The following is a 23748-nucleotide window of genomic DNA, read 5'->3' as shown; positions in this document are numbered from 1 at the left end:
CTATAGTTCTGATTATTCTTAATCTCATTAGCTTCCTGCTGATAGTACATTTCTGAAACAGCTGTGCACACTAAAATTTCCAGAACTCCCAAGGAATTCCTGGGGATTATGAAATAATTATAATTATAAAAGCACTTATTTTTGCCTTTATTGCACTGTGGAGACTTGGCTGAACTATTAAATTACCAGAATTTCACTATGTTTTCAAATATATCCTCAGTCTAACTGCAATATATTATTTAGAATAAAGTATGTTGTTTTGTGTTTCTGTGACCACAGTTAAGTAGACATTGTGTTCCCAATTTTCAGCTACTTGTTTTTCTTTCATTAATTAAGTATTTTCTATCCCAAGGTGGCCTTTTTTCCTCTCTGGGGACACTGTGTAAGAGGACAGGCAGCTTTGCACAGAGGAGAGTTCCTCCATTTAAAGATGAGTGGCTGCTTAGTGGATCGCTGTAACTGCAAGGACCCTCTCGCACTTACATACGTTTCTCATGTACCAGCGTCTGCTTAGCTACCAGTTAGCCTGCTCTTTTGGACAGTCAATATATCAAGCAAACTCTTTGGCTTCGTCTGATTCCCAAAGTCCTGATGATGATGAATTAACATGGCAAAGCTTCCTGAGGAGCAGGAGATCATGGCTTGAGAAAGAGAGGACAAGCTGACAATAAAATCTGGTGGATGCTGGATCCCAGTATATTTTTCATGGTTCTCCCATTTTTTGTCCTGCTTGCTTTGAAAAGCTCAGGACAATGCAGATGCAAGACAATCCACAGATCGTACTGCCACAAAATGCAAGCATTTAGAGAAGAATTTGGTATTGTGGATAACTTATAGAGACTTGGTTGCTAAAAGGAATGCATATGTTACTTGGGAGTTGATTGCTTTAGAACTCAAAGCTTTAAAAAAAGGAGTTTTCTTTGGAAGTCATAGCCCTGGGGACCAGAATGGAAATCCTTCATCTCCTTCTGCACAACTACGGAAACCAACTTTGCAACATTAGAATATTCGTGTGTGTGTAATTGTGCATTGTTTCACAGTCTGGGCTTTAAAGTATTGCAGGTATTGACAGTTTGAAAAGGTTTCTAAGTGTCAGTCTGGTGTTTAATGAGCAACTTAAAAACCAGGGATTTCAAAGACAAGCTGGAAAGCTTGCTAAGTATTTCTGCAAAAATTGTTGCTAGATGTATTTAAACACTGCTGCCACTGCAATGGGGTGCAGCTCTACCTCAGCACAACAAGGTTATTCTGCTGTGCTCGGGGAACAGGATTTGGGTCCCAATACTGGCACAGAGCCCAACTCTGCAGCTGCTCCACATTCAGGACTGCTCCTGTTGAGCTCCATGGGAATCCAATGGTGACGGCAGCAGCTGCAGCTGTGGCCCATTAGCTATAAACTCAGTGTTTCACCCTGAGTGGGTTACCTGATGGCTTTCCGGTGTTTCTTATCTCTCAGGAGGAAATAGATAGATAAAAATAGATAAAAAGCAGGAGCTGAAGGAGAATTGACCATGCTGATCTTTTGTGAGTAAATGGTGAGTTTTTATACCTCTTCACTGAAAGAAAAAAATATGCTAAAAAGTAAATAAAGAGCTAATAGGATTTTTAGTCTCAATGGGTAAAAAACTATAATAAACTTTAATTTATTAGTGTCACAAAACTTTTAAAATATTTTATAACAGACTTTGTATACATGACTGAGTCTAAGAAAGTGAATGTCTATGATGTCTGTCTAATGCTATGTGTGTTCAGGATATGTTTTTCCATGATCTATCTTTCTAACAATAACATTCAAAGAATATTAAGAAATACTGTAAAAAAAGGTAAAACAATATATACCCCAGCTTAAAGTTACTTGACACACCATTTTGAAACACTTCAGTAGTGCCTTCACCTAACCAAGGAAATCTCTCCCACAGATCTAACTGGTGGACAGCAGCACCACTGCTTGAACTGCTTCCTAATGAGGAAGAAGCTGTGACCTCCAGTAACTGAGTCATCTCACGCCCACGATGAGTAATTGCCTTCTGAAATATCAGTGCTGCTCATTCAGAACTTTGTTCCTTTGTCTGGGAAAATTGATAAGGACAGCAATTGCCATGCTAGCTACAAGTTGCTGACACCCAGGAAAAAAGCTTGCAGGATGGCCAAATGCCAGGCAAAAATAGAGAAGATTCTTGTCCACAACCACAGGTAACAAACCTCCTGCAGAGAGATGTGCTGTGCCTCAATCAACTGATGTTACTCCACGTTTCTCTCACTCAGCTGGAAGCCTTTCCTGCCTCAGAAATCTACCAAGTTTTTGAGGAGTGAGAATGTATCACTACAGGGTGGAGGATATACTCAAACTAATTTGGAAAAATCTGCAGCTAGTAAAGGTGGGGGAATATCAAAGCAGGTGGAGTGGCAGGGGAGTTCCAGTAGCTCAGTCAGCATTAGCTCCTAGAGTAAACCTGGATACAGGAAGGAAAGCGGCATTCCCTACTGTTTGATTCCATTCCCTAAGGAGTCTCCACAGTCAGGTGAGTTTTTGAGGCACAATTAGCCAGGTCAATTTAAGCTGTTTAAATTCAGCATAATTTGAAGTGTGAAAGAATCAATGTGTTCCTTATGATGTTTAATCAGTAACCTGACCAAAGTTACCAAAGTGTGCCTGCACACAAAGGTATTGCTTTGATTTGAACAGGAACAAACATGTTTAGAAAAAACTTTTTTTTTTTTAAGACACTAAAAATCCACTCTGGCCTTTCTAGTCTTGTTATGGAAAAATAGTGGAGTATTTCTATAAGCAAATAAAATGAGAAGCCACATTTTGATAATAACACAAGAGATATTGACTTGAAGTAGTCACTGTAAAATCTGTGATTGAAAGATCCTGCCATGGTATCAAGACCTGCCAGGAAAGGTAAATTTTCACTAGAAAATAGGTAAATTTGCACATTGGGTCAGTTAACCCCAAATAGTTCCTTGGGCTGAAACACTAATGAGAGCACAGCAAGCTGAAGGTCTGAGTTCTGAAGAAAGCTTACAGGGACCTGGGGATTGAACTCAAGATCAAAAAGGGTTCATGGAAGTTCACACTTAATAACTTTGCTAAAACAGTAGAAAAACTTAGCTAAGGCACGTTAGGAAAGGCTGCCAAGAAATCACTTCCACCTCGAGTGAAAACATGCAGGAATGTGTGTGAGGGCTCAGGCTCACAGGACACTGGGTAATAGCCACTTAAACATGTCTCTCATGACAAAGCCTCCACCAAGACTCTACCTTAGGCACATGTGCAATGAAGTGCTGTGATTTCACATCCAGGCTGGCAGGCCTGCAGGGCTCCTGTCCCTGTTGGGGTGCTCTGGGTGCAGCTGTGCAGGTGTAACACTGTGCCTGCCTTGCCGATCACAGGAGCATGTCCTTGTCCTCTGTTTTGTTCCCGGTGCCTCCGTCAGTCTGGGTTGTTGTAATTTTTAAGATACTGGTTTTGATTGCTTGTCTTTATAGTGACTTACAGTTTCTGTATGCTTTGAGTGCATGATGGCTTCCTTTGACTTCTCTAATAAATTAATATCACACACTTCAAAGGCAACTAATGAAGCTTTGTGCAAGAAGGCTGTAATGGTACTTTTTGGGATTGCATAATCTTGGCATGAACTCTGGAATTTCTCCTTCAGTGACATATCTCCAGCTGACAGTTAGCTTAACTCTTAAAAATATTAACCTGTATTTTATTTATTGTAACTTCAATTACTTTTGTCACTTAAAACCATTTCAAGTTCTCTTCTATTCTAGTAAGCTCTGAAATCCAGTAGTACTTTTTTTCTCTGAGCACAATTTAAAGACATTAGGTAGTCAGGATTCCCACACCATAATAACATTGACTGAGCCATTGAATTTATTGCTACTAGGAAGCACAAATTTGGTACTTTGTTCTGGAGGAGTCTGCTCCTGACCTTGTACGTACCATGGAGCAGAATACAATTCTAAATCCCACTTCAGACACAAACTTTATACCATAACAAAAGAGCAAATGCTACAACTACAATAAGCCATTGGAAGAGTAAGGACATGTGAAAGGTATTGACATTGCTCTGGACCCCTGAAAGAGCAACAACTTCATTGAATTTTCACATTTCTCCAGGCATCAAAGTACTCTAGTGGTTCCTACAGCAAAAGACATACAGGGGAACTGCTCTTTCAGCTACTGCAGAATAAGAAACTGGGATATAAATTTTTAGACATTTTAATTGAAAATATATCAATCAGTGATCAAAGTATCAGCAGATGTGAACTACAGAATTATTTCTGTAATGAATGGAAATGTAATTCCAGCTATGTACATCCACTGAGACTTGTTGTTTATGGTATTGCATGGGCTAAGACTTTGAGCAGAGAGCTTCAGTTTTGCACATGAGTTTTCCTCCATAATCTTTGTAATATTTCTTCGGGCAGGCTCATCTCCCCCACCATTAACCCTCTACACCTGCGGGTCTAGTTTAAGTTAAACCTTATTAAAAAGAGTCAACCAAGCAACTCAGGAGAGGTATCTTAGAGATAGGATGAACTGTCTGTCAAATTTATCTCTTGCTTTCTGTTTACTGTAGAGGGAACCAACAGATTTTCAAGGCTTAGGCATCTCACACTGACTATACAACTGAAAAAGGAGATGAATTCCAGCCCTTACACCTGTGTGTCATCCATCCATCTAGAAAGACAAGGATATTGTTTCCTTTCTGCACAGATACACTGATAGTGCACATACAATACTGGTTGCGAAGCACTCAGACTTTTGGTGGAAGAGTGTAAAATTTATTAGCTCATGATTTAATTAGGATTGATACTTTGGGAATACACGCAATAGGTAAAATAATGTGCTAAAGCTAAGTAAAACTTTGTATATCTTCCATCAAAGATTTGCCTGTATTCATTTGTTGTTACTTTGTTTGGCACAATTTGCTCTTAGAGCAAGTTGAGAGAAGAGCAAATAAGTAGTAGCTGACCAAGTAAAGACTGTATGTTGCTGTCTTTTAGTTGTCATTTTCTGTGAAGTCTTACACATGTAAACTACTGAGGTCCAAAAGGAATATCTATTAGTGTAAAGCTGCATGATTTTTCAGGATCAGTGACTTAGCTGTATAATCTGTTATCACTACTAAAATAATCTCTTGTTCCTTCAACAGTTTTAGAGGGAACCAGAGTCTGCACAACTTTTATTCTAATAATCCTTTTCTAAATCTGCTTGTCTATAGCTTTTTTCAGAGAGAAAATTCAAATATTTGAGCACTCCAGATTATTGAAATGTATCTAACTCAAGGTGAGATCTTGAGTTCAATGTTGGGGTTTTTTTCAGCATCTCTTCATATGTTGATGACATTTCTCCATTCATCCATTACTCATGTATGTTCTTGTCCCATGTCTACCTGAAATGCTATTTGTAACTGAAGTACTTGGAACAGATGCATCTATCCCAACTGTCAGACTCATATGCTTCAATTACAAAGGAAATTCTGTCCTAAAGGAAGCTTAGCTCAGGTTGCTAATGAGTGATGTAAAGACTTGATTTGACATTTGGACAGCACTACTCTGCTTTGTTTTGTATTGGAATACTTAACAGTTGGGAATCTGCTAATTTTGATAGCGGCAGGTTGCTGTATTAGAACATGAACTGGCCTTGTTTTTGTATTTGAAACAAAAACATTTCAGATTTTTAGGGTACTTAAAAGGAGCAAAACAACTGCTAAATCAGTGGAAATGCAGGTGGGCATAACAGCCAGTACTAATTCAGCAATGGCTCAAACATAGGTTTGGATGTAAAAAAACCCAGGAACTCTTTACTTATAGCTGACCAGAGTATTTGATTTCTTCCCGCCCCACTCTTTTTGACATAACATCTCTGTCAAAATGGGAGTTTTGGCTGAAATGCTGATTCTTGATAACATGATTGAAGTTGTTTGGCCCTGCACTGAATTCTGAGGGCACTTAATGTAAGGGATTTTCATGACTCGGCTTCACGAATGAAGATTTGGGAAGGGCTCTCCCCACGTGGGTGTGCCCTTCCAGCCTGTGCAGTGGATTTTTTAGGTGAGGCACAGCATGTGCAGAACTGGCCCCACCTTATAACTTCTAAGATTCATCAGCCATGGCTGAGTGAGCATGGATGGTGCCAGTGAAGTCCTCAGGTCTAGAACCTACAGCCCCTGCTATTGTCAGGAGGTCTCCCATCCAGGCACTACCTGGGGCTTCCCTGCTTTGTTTCTGAGATCTGACAGAATTGGGTGTTAGGGGGGCATGGCCATAGTTAAGGGCTTCTAATAAGACACTAAATAAAATGCAATGTGATGTTATCATCTCTGCAAGCTCAGTGGTTTCCTTTCCTAAAGGCTTTGCTTTCTTCATTTGTTGTGCATACCTTAAATGGTTAGCTCAGAGATAGATGTCCATCTCAATAGTAATGCCTCACTGTGCAGTCTCTGCTTTGAAATAGATTGGGTTTTTTTCCAAAAAATGGATGAAGTCATACAAATAATAGCTACAAGTTTTTTTCCCCTCTTTTTGGAGCAGATAATGAAAATAAATCTCTCACCTCTCCTGAAAATAGAAAGAAGCATGGGTGTAATGCAAAAATTCAGTTTTTCAAAATCATTTCAAACACAAGTTACATGGGTAGTAATGGTCACGACTAATATCTGCATTCCATTTCTCTCTCTACTGAAATTGTTATACCTGCTGACCTGCACTAACAGAACGAAAGTCCTTATGTTCACTTCTGTTTAGGCAATTGATGCATACTTAGGCTGTCAACTCATTTCAGTGGTAGCTCAGCTGTGTGAGGAGAACCCAGATGTTAAAGAGTAAACAGCTTAATGAAGAAATACTAAAGTAATTTAACAGGGCTATTGGGATGAGGTTCTGAGGAATCTGGTCTAGTGAAAGGTGTTCCTGCCCATGGCAGGAGGGTTGGAATTAAATGATCTTTAAAGCCCTTTCCAACCCAACTATTCTATGATTCTGTGGTAATTGCCTTATAGTAGTGATGCTATCTTGGCCTATACATTTCCTGCCTCATGCTTGAGAACCTCAGACTGAAAACTACCAGGGATGTCATAATCGCTTAATCTGTATCAAAATACAGGTGTGAAAATTGGTAACTAACCTCAGGGGAGACCTCTGTTATTCCAAACTGGGCTAAACTTTGATGCAAAATATTGATATTAAGGGAACGCAGCACTTCTTCAGATGGGAGCGCTTCAGAAATTCCTGGCTTCCTGTGCAGTGGAGACACAAACAGTTCTACACAGTTCTTCTTCCCCTAGGAAAAAAAAAGCAAAATCATAGGAAGAATCTGACACTAAATAATCTCTGCTGTCTGTAGATTGCAAGTATAATTCCAAAAACAAACGTATAAAATGTAAAGCTGCAACTTGCTCTATAAGGAGAGCATACCTTTTCACTGCCTCTGCAAATCCAGGTAAATGTGCAAGAAAATGCAAATACTATATGTGGGCACATGTGCTTTGTCTTGACCACTACTGACAAGGTAGACTCTTCCTGAGTCTAGTACATTAAACAAGACAGGTCAATGTAACATGGTGATGGGAGGAGCCATGGGATGGGGTCAAGGGCAACGTACCAGCAGAGATTTTAGCAGATAGTTCATCTCAGCTGAGCTGAAAGAGGAATGCTTAGTATAATGCTGTGATATTTGATGTTGCTTTCTAACCCCTTGCCAATGCATTGCAGACATATGCCACAACAAAGTTTAAAGACCTTTGAGTCAACTGCAGTGCAACTCCTAAAAATGGCACAACAAAATGAACAGACCAGGAAAGTTTTGTTTACACTTAATGGGTAAACTGAGAATGTCCACTTTCTCATCTATTACCTGTTGCTCTGGTGTCTTTGACACAGTCCTGGCAGTCTAAGGAGTTCTGTATAAGAAATGTCAACGATACTTTGTTGCAAAGAAGCAAAAGGACAAACTACCAGAGAGTTCCTCTGACTGTGATAGACTGGAGCAGCATCTGAGATCAGTGCTCCAAACAGCACTGATGTCCAAAGAGGCTGTGGGAACCCTAGTTCCTCAGGGCCATGGCCACTGTAGCTGACACTATAATGTAGAGTCCAGATCTGGGGGATTTCACACACATGAGGCAGGTGTGGAGCTGCTGCCTGCATTGGTGCCTGTGCATGCAGGGGCCTCACCAGTCTGGTTGTTTGCTATTCATCATTATAGAATGGGAAGAGATCAGTTCCAACTGGGATAATCCCGATTTCCCCTGCCTTCTTCCTATCCCCTTAAATGTGCATCATTATCTCTGCTGAAGTGAAGAAAACGACATCTTTTGCTATTCTTAAAATATCTAGCTTTGCATTCAGAAGTAGAGCTGCACAGAAAGGGACTCTTTCAAACATGTTTGCCCTAGATCTCTGTGCTTTCACATGTGCTGCTACTCCATCTGCTCAATAAGATTGGTAAGGATACTGGCTACTTGTGGGAGCTGAAGTAACTGATTTGAGCCTGTGGTTCTACTCAGTCTCTGACATGGGTATGTGACTGGTGCTCAGTGCAGGTGGCAGGCAAGGCTTGATGGGAATGCAGCATTCCCAGTGTTTTGTGTCTCCTCTCTTCAGGAGTCGCTCTGCCCATTAAAGGGTCTTTATGAGAGCAGAATCTATTGGAAAGGTTAAGGAGACACTAGAAATATCCAGTTAATGTTTCCTGGCACACTATGTGGTGTTATATGTAAGAGGTCAGCAGGCTCTCTGTTCTCCCTGTGCCCACCCACATCCCAGCTTCTTGACTCCTGATCACTTCTGAAAGCTGCTCACTTGGGAGGGTGTCAGCTTACCCCACTTTAGGTGTCTAAAGTACCTCAAAAGTCAGTGGAGAGAGATTGGCATCTCTAGGGAATGATTTAATCAGTCCTAAAACAATCAGTATGGATCTCAATGCCTCTCTTCCCATTACCCTTCTCTATATTGCTTTTACAGGGAGCCCAGATGAGTACCTTAGACTACACTGAAATGAGTTGAGATGAATTTTGATATGCCCTGCTTGCTTGCCAGCAATCTTCATGGGAGGAACGGTTTCATGTTAGAAGGATGAAAAGTGAGAATAATGTTTCCTAATACATATTTTTCTTCCTTGTGAATTTGGACTGTATGTGATTTTTAGAGAAATAGAGCAAAAGTTTGCTTGCTTTCTTATATCACTGAAATATTAACTCACAGTATACCCTTACAGGCGTTAAGAAGATGAATTAAGTAACAGTACTTACTGCATTCTGGGTTAAATGCAGGTGCAAAATGACATTACTTCATCTTCTCATCCCCTCATCACAAATGGGAAGAGAAAGTGAAAAGCAATGGAGCCAGTAGGAAAATAAACAGCATATTTCTTCTGTTTAGTCACATAATTTCCACAGCACATAGTAAGAAATCTACTAGGTGATTCAGTATGTTAAAATACTCCAGAAATACCACAGACTCCAGAACATTTCTCATTGAATTGTGCTTTTCTTTGACTGTCTTTAAACCTTTCATTCTGGTCAATGCAGGGACAAAGTATCACTTGTCACAAATAAGTGACATCCCTGATGAACATGAAAAGGTCTGCATTGCTGTTGTAGTTTGGGATTATTATGTAAATTCTCTCCCCTGCCACTTAACTGCCCAGGCCAGCGGTTAACAAAAGAAGTAGTTAACTGTGATCGCTGGGGTGGGGGCAGGTTTGTCTCTTTTGGTTTTTTTTTGGATATTCTCCTCAGTCTTGGCTCGGCGGAACGGGGGAGTGGGGGCTCCAAGGAGGCAGGCTGCCCTGCTGGTTACTGCTGGGGTTTTCCCTGGCTGTCTTGCCGCTGCCTACTTCGGATTACTTTTTCCTGCCGTGCTGCTACCTGCCTTGGATTTGCTGCTGGTTGCTCGTACCTGTCTGCTTCTTGGACGGGGAACACAGGGGAAAGAGACTGAGTCCATCTGAAAGCCCACTGCTCGTCTGTTTCGCTGGAGAGGGACTGAAACTCACTCTGCAGCCAGCGGGCTGTGACAAGGACACTTAAGTATAACCTTTTCTCCCGGAGGAAAACCTGCTGGGTTTTGTTGTTGTTGTTTTTTTTTTCCTCTTATGGTGTTGGGGAAGTGGGTTGCACTAGTCTGTTTACATATATATATATATATATATAGCAGTTATCCTTCTTGTATTAAAATTCCTTTTCTTAAATTTGATAAAGAGTGGTGTGATTATTGAGGAGGAGGCCCCTCCCCTGCTTGTGGGTAAAACATTTTGGTTTTTCCCCTCAAACCGAGACATTTCTTGGCGCCCAACGTGGGGCTTGTAAACAAAGAAGGATAACTGCTATTTTGTGGCACCATGTGGGTCTTGAGCTTAGAGTTCATCAGGACCATCCTGTATAATATATTGGCTTTTTGTTGGTACAAATTCATGCCAAAAGGAGCGGCAGGTTTAAGTCTTATCAACAAATCAATGAGCAAAACTCAAATAGCCGCAATTATTATTGAGTTCTTACTCTGGATTTATGGTGCCATGAATTCGATGCCTTTGGATGTCATGTGGGTGGTGCTCTCCAGGCTGTTTTCCTGCCGCAACCTAAGCTGCTACCTCTGGGGATTCAGTGATAATAGTACGGACCCTTGGGAAGGAACAAAGGGGAATCTCTTCTCCCAACCCTTTGTCCATTCCCCATTCAAGTCTGCTACAACAGCTTTTGAGATGTTTAAATTCTCCCTGGATGCCAGAGATATCTTGCTCTTTATGGTTTTTCTGCAGGGTTGTATCCCTGCAGCTTACAGAATGTTTGAAGGTAGGGCCAGGGTTTTTCCAGAATGCATTCAGAAACCTAGCCCAGTGAAGGGGGAAAAGCGAGAGAATAAAACCCCTGATGCCACAGTGAAGGGAGAAAAGGATGAGGCTAAACCAGGAGGACAGGCCAAGCCTATGGAAGTTGCCCCTATTCAGAAAAGGAAATATAAGACCAAATTAGACCATCCAGCAGACGATGAGGGGGCTGCTGCACCTCCACAGCAAGCAGACCCAGAGCCTGAGATCATCACTGAGTCATTGTCATTTGATAATCTCCGTAGTTTGCGGAAAGACATTGCTCGACACCCGGGTGAGCCCATCCTGACTTGGTTGATCCGAGTTTGGGACCTTATGGGTGAAACCTTACAACTGGATGGTGCTGAAGCCAGGTTTTTGGGGGCTCTGGCCCAGGACGTGGCTATTGAACAGGTGTTCGTGAGGGAATCAAAGCCCCTTTCACTCTGGGCACGACTTCTAACGAGTGTAAGAGAGAAGTTTGTTTATAGAGAAATCCTGCAGGAACATCATATTAGGAAGACTTGGAAGACGATGGAAGAAGGAATTTTACGTCTGAGGGAGATGGCAATGATGGACGTGCTTTTTGGAAGAGGTGGGCAAGCCAATAATGACCCTGACAAGGTCAGATGCACACCACATATGTGGTGGGACCTTTCACGCTCGGGGCCAGCTGAATACACCGATTTCCTGGCATCCATGTATAGGGAAGAGAACCATGAAACAGTGGGCGCAGTAGCAAATAAGCTCCGGATATATGAAAGCATGACCCACAGCCCAATGCAGGCCCGTATTTCTGCTGTAGAGACATTGGTTGAGAGTCTCAAGACGCTGCCTGCAGAGGTAAAAGCGATCAGAGAGGAAATTAGGGAAAGTCTCCAAGTGGCACCAGTGCGAATGAGAACCTCTGAAGTCAGAGCCAGACGCCCCCCAGCCAGAGGAAGTGGACAGACCTCACGAACTGAGATGTGGTACTTCCTGGCCAAACATGGAGAAGACATGGGACGGTGGGATGGGAAACCCACCCGTGCCCTTGCAGCCCGAGTACAAGAACTGAAGGAGAATGGAAGAAGGTCAGTGAGAGTAAGTGCAGTCCCAGTTTCCCACGGGCAAGAATCTGACCCACAGGAGGGCACCTCCCAGGTGTACTCATCGAGAAAAGGTTCTGACCGCTATGACCAGGATCAGTGTTAGAGGGGCCCTGCCTCTAGCCAGGTAGAGGCACGGGACAACCGTGTCTATTGGACTGTGTGGATTCGATGGCCTGGTACATCAGACCCACAAAAGTATAAGGCTTTGGTTGATACTGGCGCTCAATGCACATTAATGCCATCAGGACATGTGGGCTCAGAAACTATTTCTATTTCTGGGGTGACAGGGGGATCTCAAGAGTTGACTGTGCTAGAAGCTGAAGTGAGCTTGACAGGGAGAGATTGGCAGAAACACCCCATTGTGACTGGTCCAGCCGCCCCATGTATCCTGGGCATTGACTACCTCAGGAATGGATATTTTAAGGACCCAAAGGGGCATAGATGGGCTTTTGGAATAGCCACTGTACAGACAGAAGGGATTGAACAATTGAACTCATTGCCAGGTCTCTCAGAAAGTCCTTCTGCTGTTGGACTGTTGAAAGTTGAGGAACAGCAAGTGCCAATTGCCACCACGACAGTGCACCGTCGGCAATACCGAACGAACCGTGATGCTGTGATCCCCATCCATAAGATGATCCGTGAACTGGAGAGCCAAGGGGTGGTCAGCAAAACCCACTCACCCTTCAACAGCCCCATCTGGCCTGTGCATAAGTCTGATGGAGAATGGAGATTGACTGTGGACTATCGTGGCTTGAATGAAGTTACCCCACCGCTGAGTGCCGCTGTGCCGGACATGCTGGAGCTCCAGTATGAACTGGAGTCCAGGGCAGCAAAGTGGTATGCCACTATTGACATTGCTAATGCGTTCTTCTCCATTCCTCTGGCACCAGAGTGCAGGCCACAGTTTGCTTTCACCTGGAGGGGCGTGCAGTACACCTGGAACCGACTACCCCAGGGGTGGAAACACAGTCCCACCATCTGTCATGGACTGATCCAGACTGCACTGGAGAAGGGTGAGGCTCCAGAACACCTGCAATACATTGATGACATCATTGTGTGGGGGGACACAGCAGAAGAGGTTTTTCAGAAAGGAGAGAAAATCATCCAGATCCTTTTGGGAGCTGGCTTTGCCATCAAACGGAGTAAGGTTAAGGGACCAGCCCAAGAGATCCAGTTCCTGGGAGTGAAGTGGCAGGATGGACGCCGTCAGATTCCAACAGAAGTCATCAATAAGATCACAGCAATGTCTCCACCTACCAGCAAAAAGGAAACACAAGCCTTCCTGGGTGCCATAGGGTTCTGGAGGATGCATATCCCAGCATACAGTCAGATCGTAAGCCCTCTCTACTTGGTAACCCGTAAGAAGAATGATTTCCACTGGGGCCCTGAGCAGCAACAAGCCTTTGACCAGATCAAGCATGAGATTGCTCAGGCTGTAGCCCTTGGACCAGTCAGGACAGGACCAGACATACAGAACATGCTCTACTCCGCCGCCGGGAATAATGGCCTGTCTTGGAGCCTTTGGCAGAAGGTGCCTGGTGAGACTCGAGGCCGACCACTTGGATTCTGGAGCCGAGGCTACAGAGGATCTGAAGCTAACTATACCCCCACAGAGAAAGAGATCCTAGCCGCCTATGAAGGAGTCCAAGCCGCCTCAGAGGTGATTGGCACAGAAGCACAGCTGTTTCTGGCACCTCGACTACCAGTGCTGAAGTGGATGTTGTCAGGACAGGCTGCCTCTACACATCACGCCACTGATGCTACCTGGAGCAAGTGGATTGCCCTGATTACGCAGCGCGCCCGTATAGGAAAATCAAATCGCCCTGGGATCCTGGAAATCATCACAAACTGGCCTGAAGGTGAAAATTTTGGTCTAGCAGATGAAGAGGAAGAGCAGGTGACACGTGCGGAAGAAGCTCCACCATACAATCAATTGCCAAAAGAGGAAATACGCTACGCCCTCTTCACCGATGGCTCCTGTCGCATTGTAGGGACTAATCGCAAATGGAAAGCAGCTGTATGGAGTCCCACACGACAAGTTGCAGAAGCTACTGAAGGAGAAGGTGGGTCGAGTCAGTTTGCAGAGCTTAAAGCCGTGCAGTTGGCCCTGGACATTGCTGAACGAGAGAAATGGCCAAAGCTTTACCTCTACACCGACTCATGGATGGTGGCCAATGCTCTCTGGGGATGGTTAGACCGATGGAAGAAAACCAATTGGAAACGCAGAGGGAAACCCATCTGGGCTGCCGATATATGGCAAGACATCGCCACCCAGGTAGAGAAGCTGACTGTGAGAGTCCGCCACGTAGACGCACACGTGCCCAAAAATCGGGCCAATGAGGAACATCTCAACAACCAACAGGCAGACCGAGCTGCGCAAGTGAAAGTATCACAGACAGATCTGGACTGGCAGCACAAGGGAGAGCTGTTCTTGGCTCGATGGGCCCATGATGCCTCGGGCCATCAGGGCAGAGATGCCACTTATAAATGGGCACGAGACCGAGGGGTGGATTTAACCATGGACATTATCTCTCAGGTTATCCAGGAATGTGAGACATGTGCTGCCATTAAGCAGGCTAAGAGAGTGAAGCCCCTGTGGTATGGTGGACGCTGGGATAAGTATAAGTACGGGGAGGCCTGGCAGGTTGACTACATCACACTGCCACAGACCCGCCAAGGCAAGCGCTATGTGCTCACCATGGTGGAAGCAACCACAGGGTGGCTGGAGACACACCCAGTGCCTCACGCCACTGCTCGGAACACCATCCTAGGCCTGGAAAAACAAGTGCTGTGGCGACATGGCACCCCAGAACGAATTGAGTCAGATAATGGAACTCATTTCAAAAACAGCTTAGTTACTACCTGGGCGAGAGAACATGGCATTGAGTGGGTGTATCATATCCCCTACCATGCACCAGCTGCCGGGAAAGTTGAGCGGTGTAATGGACTGTTGAAAACCACTTTGAAGGCGTTGGGTGGAGGGACTTTCAAACACTGGGATCAACACTTAGCAAAGGCTACATGGCTAGTCAACACTAGAGGCTCTGTCAGTCGAGCCGGCCCTGCCCAATCAGAACCCCTTCACACTGTAGATGGAGACAAAGTCCCTGTAATACACCTGAGAGGTATGCTAGGGAAAACAGTCTGGATCAACCCTGCCTCAGGCAAAGGCAAACCCATTCGTGGGGTTGTCTTTGCTCAAGGATCTGGTTCCACCTGGTGGGTGATGCAGGAAGATGGAGAGACACGATGTGTACCTCAAGGGGAACTTATCTCTGGGTAAACGACTCATATTACTGTATTTGTAAACACTTAATTATTTGAAAGAAAATTTAAGTTTAATGTAGAGTATCGGCATGGAAGAGAATTTAGGGGTGGATAATGTTGTAGTTTGGGATTATTATGTAAATTCTCTCCCCTGCCACTTAACTGCCCAGGCCAGCGGTTAACAAAAGAAGTAGTTAACTGTGATCGCTGGGGTGGGGGCAGGTTTGTCTCTTTTGGTTTTTTTTTGGATATTCTCCTCAGTCTTGGCTCGGCGGAACGGGGGAGTGGGGGCTCCAAGGAGGCAGGCTGCCCTGCTGGTTACTGCTGGGGTTTTCCCTGGCTGTCTTGCCGCTGCCTACTTCGGATTACTTTTTCCTGCCGTGCTGCTACCTGCCTTGGATTTGCTGCTGGTTGCTCGTACCTGTCTGCTTCTTGGACGGGGAACACAGGGGAAAGAGACTGAGTCCATCTGAAAGCCCACTGCTCGTCTGTTTCGCTGGAGAGGGACTGAAACTCACTCTGCAGCCAGCGGGCTGTGACAAGGACACTTAAGTATAACCTTTTCTCCCGGAGGAAAACCTGCTGGGTTTTGTTGTTGTTGTTTTTTTTTTCCTCTTATGGTGTTGGGGAAGTGGGTTGCACTAGTCTGTTTACATATATATATATATATATATATAGCAGTTATCCTTCTTGTATTAAAATTCCTTTTCTTAAATTTGATAAAGAGTGGTGTGATTATTGAGGAGGAGGCCCCTCCCCTGCTTGTGGGTAAAACATTTTGGTTTTTCCCCTCAAACCGAGACAATTGCATTCCTATTGATGTTTTTTGCTGTATTTTTTGTGTGATCCTTTCTCACAGAGACATTATTTGAAGGAGTTTTATAATCCTTTTTGATGTGTACAATCCTATCAAGCCTTCAAGGCAGGAAATACTTTCATGCTGAATTTGTCACTTTTTTTTCCCTAATATTCAACCTGAGTGCAAAATAATATAACTCTTCTTCTCTCTGCAAAGTGAGTTGAATTCTAGCAATACACACATGATGTTGGGTTTTCTTGTTTCATGGTAAAATTGTCATAAAAAGACAACAGTGTTAGGAATGCGCACACAAAAAACCATACAATGATAATCAATTTTAATAAGTTTTGTTGCTAGAAGCAAATTTATCACCATCTTTTGCAAACAGGATACCATAGTCTACAAGATTATTTCTGAGTATAGATTATTATAGCAGAATAACAAAGAATGAATATTAATATTGGGAGAAGGCATTTAATTTACTGATAGAAAGTCAGGACAAATTGTGAAGATACCTTTGCAAGGAAGAATCATGTCTATTTTTAAGCAATATTCAACCTTTTAGAAACAAAATATGGGTGTCTCTTAATGAACATGGTGTAGAACAGCATTGGAATGAAAACTAATGGATAAGCAATCTGCTTATGAATAGGATACAAAAGAGATTTATCTGACTTTTCTTTGTTGGCTGTAGCTGAGAATGGCTTCTTTTCAAAAGAAAATTTAAATAATTATGCCAGAGGAGACCAGACTGATGAGGAATTCACCAAGTGGCAGATATATTACAAACACTGGGTGGACGAAGATGCAGACGTCCGGGACCCCGGGGAGCACATGCAGTGGCTGGATCGGGACCGTGGGGGCTTTTGGATGGACACTTCCCCAGTTTAAATGTTATACCCCTAATGCGGCTACCCTGGTTATTTTTCCCTTAGTCGTTCCTTGTCCAAGTTTCCTCTTCCCACAAAACCCTCCGTGTCGCAGCCCCCTGTCCTGGCGCGACCCGGGCATGGTGGTGGTTGCCAGCAGGGCCGCCCACGAGGCGCCGCTGGAGCCCGGGCGGGGGCTGTCCCTGCCTCGGAGTGCCGGAAGCCCTACGGTAGACTTTCCCCGCCCATCTCATTCTCCCATTGGTCCTTTTGCCGCTCCTCCCCTCCCTCCTTCCCTTCGTTTGCATGTACCCAATGAAGTGTGTTACTCCGCCCCATCTCCGCCCCTCTTCCCCGCCTACATCCGGGGAATTCCCATGCTCTCCTTATAAGCTAGCGCGTGGCATTAAACTGGGCTTTTCCTCGTGGACCCCCGGCTGCTGTGGACTTCATTCGGGGTGGTCGCCGGGCCGGGGGCGGGAGGAGCCGACCTCGCTTCTAAGGGGCCTGATCCTAGGGGAGCCCTGCTTGCCGCTTTCCTAGCCTGGCTCCTGGAAGCGGAAACCTCTCCACCGTATCGGTGGCTATTTTCAACCCGCTGATATAATTTTGTAACAGATCTATTTTTAGTACAGCTAAAAAAAGTGGAAAAAATATTTTCTGTCCTATTTGATTGCACTTTTTCATACTGACAGGAAAATAAATATAAGAGAATTTCAATAAACAGGTGTATTTTATTATATGTAGTCCTTTGGTACTTACAATGAGTCTGTTGATATGAACTTGCTGAGGTAACAGTCCCAGTGCTGCTGCCACTCCTTGGCGAAATAGACGAAGCAATGTGATATTCAGCTTGTTTACATCCATTTGCAGGGTCTGAAAAACAAAACCAGTGCAAATTAACCTCTTGCTCAAGACATTTACTTCTCAAGAAGACTGATCTCTGGGACTCTTCACAAATTGTTGTTTTTTGTTTTTTGTTTTTTTTTCCTGGAACAATAATCTGTGTAATCTACTTGCATCACAACATATAATATGTTCAAAGGTAAATTTAAGTACCTTAAATGCTGCCCATTGGCAAAGTACTGCCTGTCCTCAACTATGCTCAAAATAGGTTCCAGAGGGTTTTGGCTAAATTCCTTGGACAAGTCGCAGTGTTTAAAATATCACAACTACTACCTTAAAAATGAAAGTTGAGCATTAAAAATCAATGCACCTTTAAAAAAATGAGATGTTGGATTTGCACAATGAAGATTCACTTTGAATACTATGTTAGCATTTCTCCCTGAAGATGAAGAATGAGTCAGACATAGTGAAATTATACAATTTTAATTTTGATTAGTGGTTTCTGAGATCAAAAAAGAAATATTCTGAATACATTCCCCATGCTTGAATTTCCTGAAACTTCCTCATCTGAGTCAGAGAACACAATGATTCCCAGCAGAGACAAACTATCACTGAAGCCTTTTCTTTCCTTGTGTTAGAATGACAGTAAAATATAAAAGTTTCCTCAAGTTCAGATCTGTCTTGTGAAGTCAGTGCAATTTTACCAGGAAATAATTTATGTTCAAATCTTCTGTTTCCACGAAGACCCATATACAGAGTCTTCACATGATGCCTGATGACCAGTATTTCCATATGGTACTTTGGGGTCCCTTTCTTTGCAGACAATATGTAGTGGAGAAGAGAGGAAAGATGACTATGTCAGATGGCCACCGAAGGCTTCCAGTGCTTCTGGCAATTTCTGACTTATGAAATTGGTATCTTCTGTCTGAGTCAGTTTTGAGATGAAAAAGATTTTTTTTTTATTTTAAACTTCCTATTTAGAGCCATAGGGCAGCTTGCTTCTCTGAGGATCCAAGCAAGTATTCTCCCTTCCTAACGAGAGCTGCCTAAAGAGAATTAAATATCCATGGGTAAGATACCACGCTGGGAATATGGTTATGGTTCAGAAAGGAAGGCACTATTTTTCTCAAAGAAAAACAGCATCACACATTTTGACTCTTATTCTTTATCAGTATTTATAAGCCATGATGTAAAACTATAAAATATTTGCTTTCTTTTTCCACTATAACTTTGATTTTTCCATCACTACTGAGTGTTTTTCTGGTTTTCCCTCTTTTTCTCATTTTGTTTTACACTAATGGGATTGTCAGGTGTTGATGAATCAACGGAGGTCTGCTCTTGCCACAAGGCTGAGCTTTAATTAAGCTGAAAGTATACGATTCTTCAATTTAAATTAGCCTTTTTACCCTGGCCTTTTCAAAATGCAAAATCTCTTTGCTGCTTCTTGAATTAAACAGACATCCTCAGTGATTACAAAACTGCTCCAACTCTACCACTGAAGTAGAGAGATTGTCTTGAGAGAGGACGTATGGAGATCTAACAGATGTGAGCACTTTTTCTTTGATACCCCAAACTGGCTCACTCTGGCCATGGCATACCTGACAGGAACTGGTTTGGAGCTGTCACTACACTGAGACAGTCTAGGCTGAGGATCCTGAGTAAATGAGAAAGGGAGTTGCTGTTGAAATAGAAAGGCTGTTGTGAGCATTCCTAGTGATGGTTTAAAGAGTGCAAAACTGCTTGCACAAGTTGGTGACCTTGAGTTATGGGGATAATACTAACTGTTGTTACTGAGCAGAATTAGCAGGCATAAAATCAAAACACATTCACATAAACATACTTGAGCCAGGGATCCAAACACATTAATAGACATGTTGTTAAACAGTGTGTTAGTACCCCACTGTTAAAGACACAGAGATTAATAGCTAGAAAAATATCTAGCTTCACAGGAAATAGAGGATCTTAAAGAACCTATAAGGAGGTAATAAATTCTTATAGATTTAGTATACTGGGATTGTGGTTCATCTTAAGCAAGAACAATAAAAAATGGTGAAACTCTGTTATTTTTCAGGAGAATCACATTTCCTTGTACCAGGCTGGAGTTTGGTCCACTGTGTTCTTTAACAAGCCATTAGCAAAGGCTGCAGTGTGCATGTGTGTCTCTGTAACACCTATATTTGTCCTTCATGGTTCTGGGGAAGGCCTAAAGACCCCAGCACTCTGTCGGTCTGGCATCAGCCTTACAGCCAGAGATTTCTGACCCTTTCAGGAAACCTCCCAAGTGGGTGGGAAGAAAATTGCCCTTAAGCTTTATCTCAGGCTGCTTCTTGAGCAGCAATAAAGATTTTCTTGTTGTTATTTGGAGGTTTTTTGCCCCCCCTGAAGTATCTGAGGAAGAAGCATCTCATACTTTTTATAAGAACTTTGTCTTTCTATCAGTTGAAGAGATCTGTTTCTCATTTGCTGGTGTCAGTGTGAAGTTTAGTTCCTTGGCAATTACAGCAAAAATTAAGTAGGAGTATCGCAGGCTGCTTTTTTCTATATCAGACAGCACAAGGGAGTGCATTTGCCTTTTCCTATCAAAAGGAACACTAGCAATCCAGAATCTGTCACTAGGAATGGGATTTCTAACTTGATCAGTGAAAGAGAATGTACAGAAATGCTTGATGGGATGCCGAGAGCAACTGCTTAAGGGTGAGCAGAACATCACAAGTGTGTTCTGTGCTCTCTATTACCCTTTTTTTTATTGTATCCATAAAGGCACAAAGCAGGAGTGGACCAGACTGGAGACATATCAAGTTCATTATCCTGTGGCCAACTCTGGATGCTTATGGCAAATGATAGGAAGAGGATAAGATTATAGTCTTTTTCCAAGTTCCTTCCGACAAGATCACAGCTAATTCATGCCTATTCAGCACAGGCAATGGATTTCCTCAAATACAAGGATGTTATCATACTGACAGTATCTGTGATGAAGGCAGCATTTGGGAACACTGTATTCTGAACTCTGGCATATGCCTCCGAACGGTGACTGAAATTTAAGTCCGACCTCAGAATCTGGTGTAAAACTGCCTTTCAGCAAATTTCAACCTACAACAATTTTTGTTGAGAAAAGTTAATCAGAGGAAAAAAAACCAAAAAGAAACAAAACGAAAAATAAAGAAGATAGAGAAAAGAAAGAAAAAGTCTGAACTATTCTGATCGGTATATAAATTCTAAAATGTTATTTAAATTTTAATAGTTTAACATTATTGTGCCATTGTGATGGCATGCCTGCTGTGTTGTCTATAGTCCACAAAAGTAGGAGATCAGGATCGAAAACTGCTAATGGAAGAAGTACAAATGCAATAATACCTGTACATTAGAGAGACAATATAAACTGTCATTAGGAGAATCACTCCTACAATGGAAACCTGTCCAGCCATTTACAGATTATAATTACAGAAATGAAATTACTATGACTTCTAACACCACCTGTAAAAAAATGTAATTACTGTAAAGTAATCCTTGTAAAGAAATAAAACAAAATATTAACATAGATAGGCAAGTTATGTCTTACTGTGTTTCTCTAGGTGGTTCCTTTGCTTTGGACAAGAAGGGGCTGAAGCATCCCAGTAAGACAGCACTAATCATTTACCCTTTGCTCATCTGTAGTGTTTATCATGGATTGCACACACCTCCCCAAGGAGGTTACAATTTGGATCCGCTGCTGCTGTTGGCAGTAGCGACTTGTTGAGCCCACAGGCAAACACCCTGGAGGACTCATTTTCCTGGGCAATTACCGACCTGAGTATTGCAACTGTAGCAATGGTTTCTCGCTTTTATCTGATCCAAGTCAAACAGGTAGTTTGAAGCGAAGGACTTTTCTGCTTGTAGAGGAAAACTTGTGAAGACAGAGTTCCAGAAAGGGACACTTGGCACAGAGAACCACCAAAGATCATTCACAGCTGAAATCTTATTGGTGCTTTTTGGTAAAGACTTTCATGTTAAAGGCAAAAAAACCCCCAAACCCCTAATATGAAAGGGATGAATGTATAACAGTTTCTGAAATAATATTTTTAGGATATTACAGTAAATCATAATCTGCCAGGTCAGGTTCTGCTCCTCAAAAAATAATTCAGAGATGCCTCCCTTTCTTTATATTTTCCTTATCATCAATTACATCCTTTCAGCAATGAGCTTCAAATATATCATTCCTTTTCTATGCATTTGTTGCTCTCCTCTAAACTCCTCTGATCCTGCCACCACAGGTGTTTTCTCAAAACTCCAACTAACCTGAATATACAGTAACAAAATAAAGGATGAAGAAGATTAAAGGTGAAAGTATAGGTCTTCACAATACTTGTATGAAAAAGGTGAAAAGTAAATCAACAAATCATATATGCTAGGCATTTTACATACTTAAGGGACACTGGGAGTAATTTCTATTTTGTGCTATAACAAAACTAAAAACAACCACTATTAACTTAAGCCAAACAAAAGAGAAAGCTCAGAAAAGAATTGTCTTACTTGCCTGTGCTCCATTTATTTATATATGTTTTGAGAAGGAGAACAAAAATGCTATAAAATGGTGGTGTATTTTTGCACTAAAACAAATACTGAAGTGTGGCCAAGCTGTGGGCCCCTCTATCTGAGCACCCTGCTCTGCTGCCTGCACAGCGACAGTCTCTACAGTTAATTAGTGTCACAGTGTTTCATCTTGTCACCCTCATCAAACAGCCTCAGCTGTACAACCAAAAACAGGAATTTATTTATGAAGAGGAAAGGTGAAGGTGTTAAAGCTGTATTTGTACAGTTTGGATGAAGGACTACAAGAATTTTGACAGAAAACAGTGAAAATACCTGCATTTTCTTTCTTTTATTTCCACCTAAACATGTCAGATTTTCCTTCCTGTGGCTGTTCAGTGATTTGAGATGGCAGCTGCACAGGGCACCAGGTTGGCCCCTTAGGCTGGCTCAGGTGCCTAATACATATCCACGGAACATTCTGGCTTCTATAAAATTATGTGAGTAATGTGTCACAACTTTAGTGTCTCACATAGTCCATGAATCCCATGGGAGCCAGTATGTCCCTAGACAGCATTATGCAACTATATCAATGCATTCAGTGCACTTTGGCAACTGTCACCCCAAAGGCAGTTTGCCCTAAACCAACCTGGTATCCGAGGTGCACTGCCTCATCTCCCATTTACCTCTCCTTCTACAACGTGATTTTCTCCAAGGGGAAAGACCTGCCCTTTTATGAGGTCCACATTGAACTTTAAATTATGTCTGTAAACTAAGATAAAATTCTCCTGAGTATAAAATCAATTATTCTTGGTGATTAATTAAAGAAGCTTCATGTTTCTATATATGAGCATTGTCTGCAGTGACCTACTCAAACTTTCACACATAATATATTTGTGCTAAAACACAATATGACTAGAAATATAAATCTTGGGACATTTAAATACTTCTAAGGTCAGGGAACAATTACTAAATAAAGTTTAGTGAAAATCACCCCAAATAGTAGCAAAATTACACACATACATTGGAGTTTACAAGAACCAGTGAAAAGCACCAAGAAATGCTCTGGACCTGGAAAATGCTTCTATTTAAGTCATCCATTTTCTAATACTGAGGCTGAAAAACATGCAAATGTGACAAACAACCCCAAATTTCACAGATAGACTGCAAAAATGTAAGTATGCTCGTCCAAAGAGTATTTGAGTGATGAAAAAGAAGAGCTTTAAATTGGTTCTGTCTAAACATTCAGAAAAAACAATAGGAATAGGTTGCTTTGATTGCTTCAGTCTTGATTAGTCCAAGAGGAGTTTGGTATATTTGTGTGTTCCTTTTCAAGATATGACATGTCAACTTCACTCATATTTTTGCTAGAGAAAAAAATTCTCACATCTTATATGAAAAATTTTTGTTTAAAGTAAGCATAATATTTCCTTGAATTATGTATTTCTTATATAGCATTAAAGAACAATTTTGGCTCTTGATCAATTTTTCATGAAAGCACATACATTTAAATATTTATACAAGTTATGAGCTCTCTGAAATAAGACA

The 23748-nt window shown here is 42.3% G+C and overlaps 1 protein-coding gene across 1 annotated transcript in view; it reads right to left on the bottom strand.

Annotated features, from left to right (window-relative positions):
• PTPRR (protein tyrosine phosphatase receptor type R) overlaps positions 1-23748 on the bottom strand; it is a 153658-nt gene that overhangs the window by 66325 nt on the left and 63585 nt on the right. Inside the window, exons 3-4 of the mRNA XM_071549957.1 lie at positions 17611-17724; positions 7142-7297 (exon numbers count right to left, since the gene is read on the bottom strand). Of these exons, the coding sequence (XP_071406058.1) occupies positions 7142-7297; positions 17611-17724 (270 nt within the window). The remainder of the gene's footprint in view (positions 1-7141; positions 7298-17610; positions 17725-23748) is intronic.

Source organism: Pithys albifrons, chromosome 3, assembly GCF_047495875.1.
Source record: "Pithys albifrons albifrons isolate INPA30051 chromosome 3, PitAlb_v1, whole genome shotgun sequence".
In the NCBI taxonomy this organism is placed as follows: Eukaryota; Metazoa; Chordata; class Aves; order Passeriformes; family Thamnophilidae; genus Pithys; species Pithys albifrons.
This window is presented reverse-complemented; position numbering and strand designations above follow the sequence as displayed.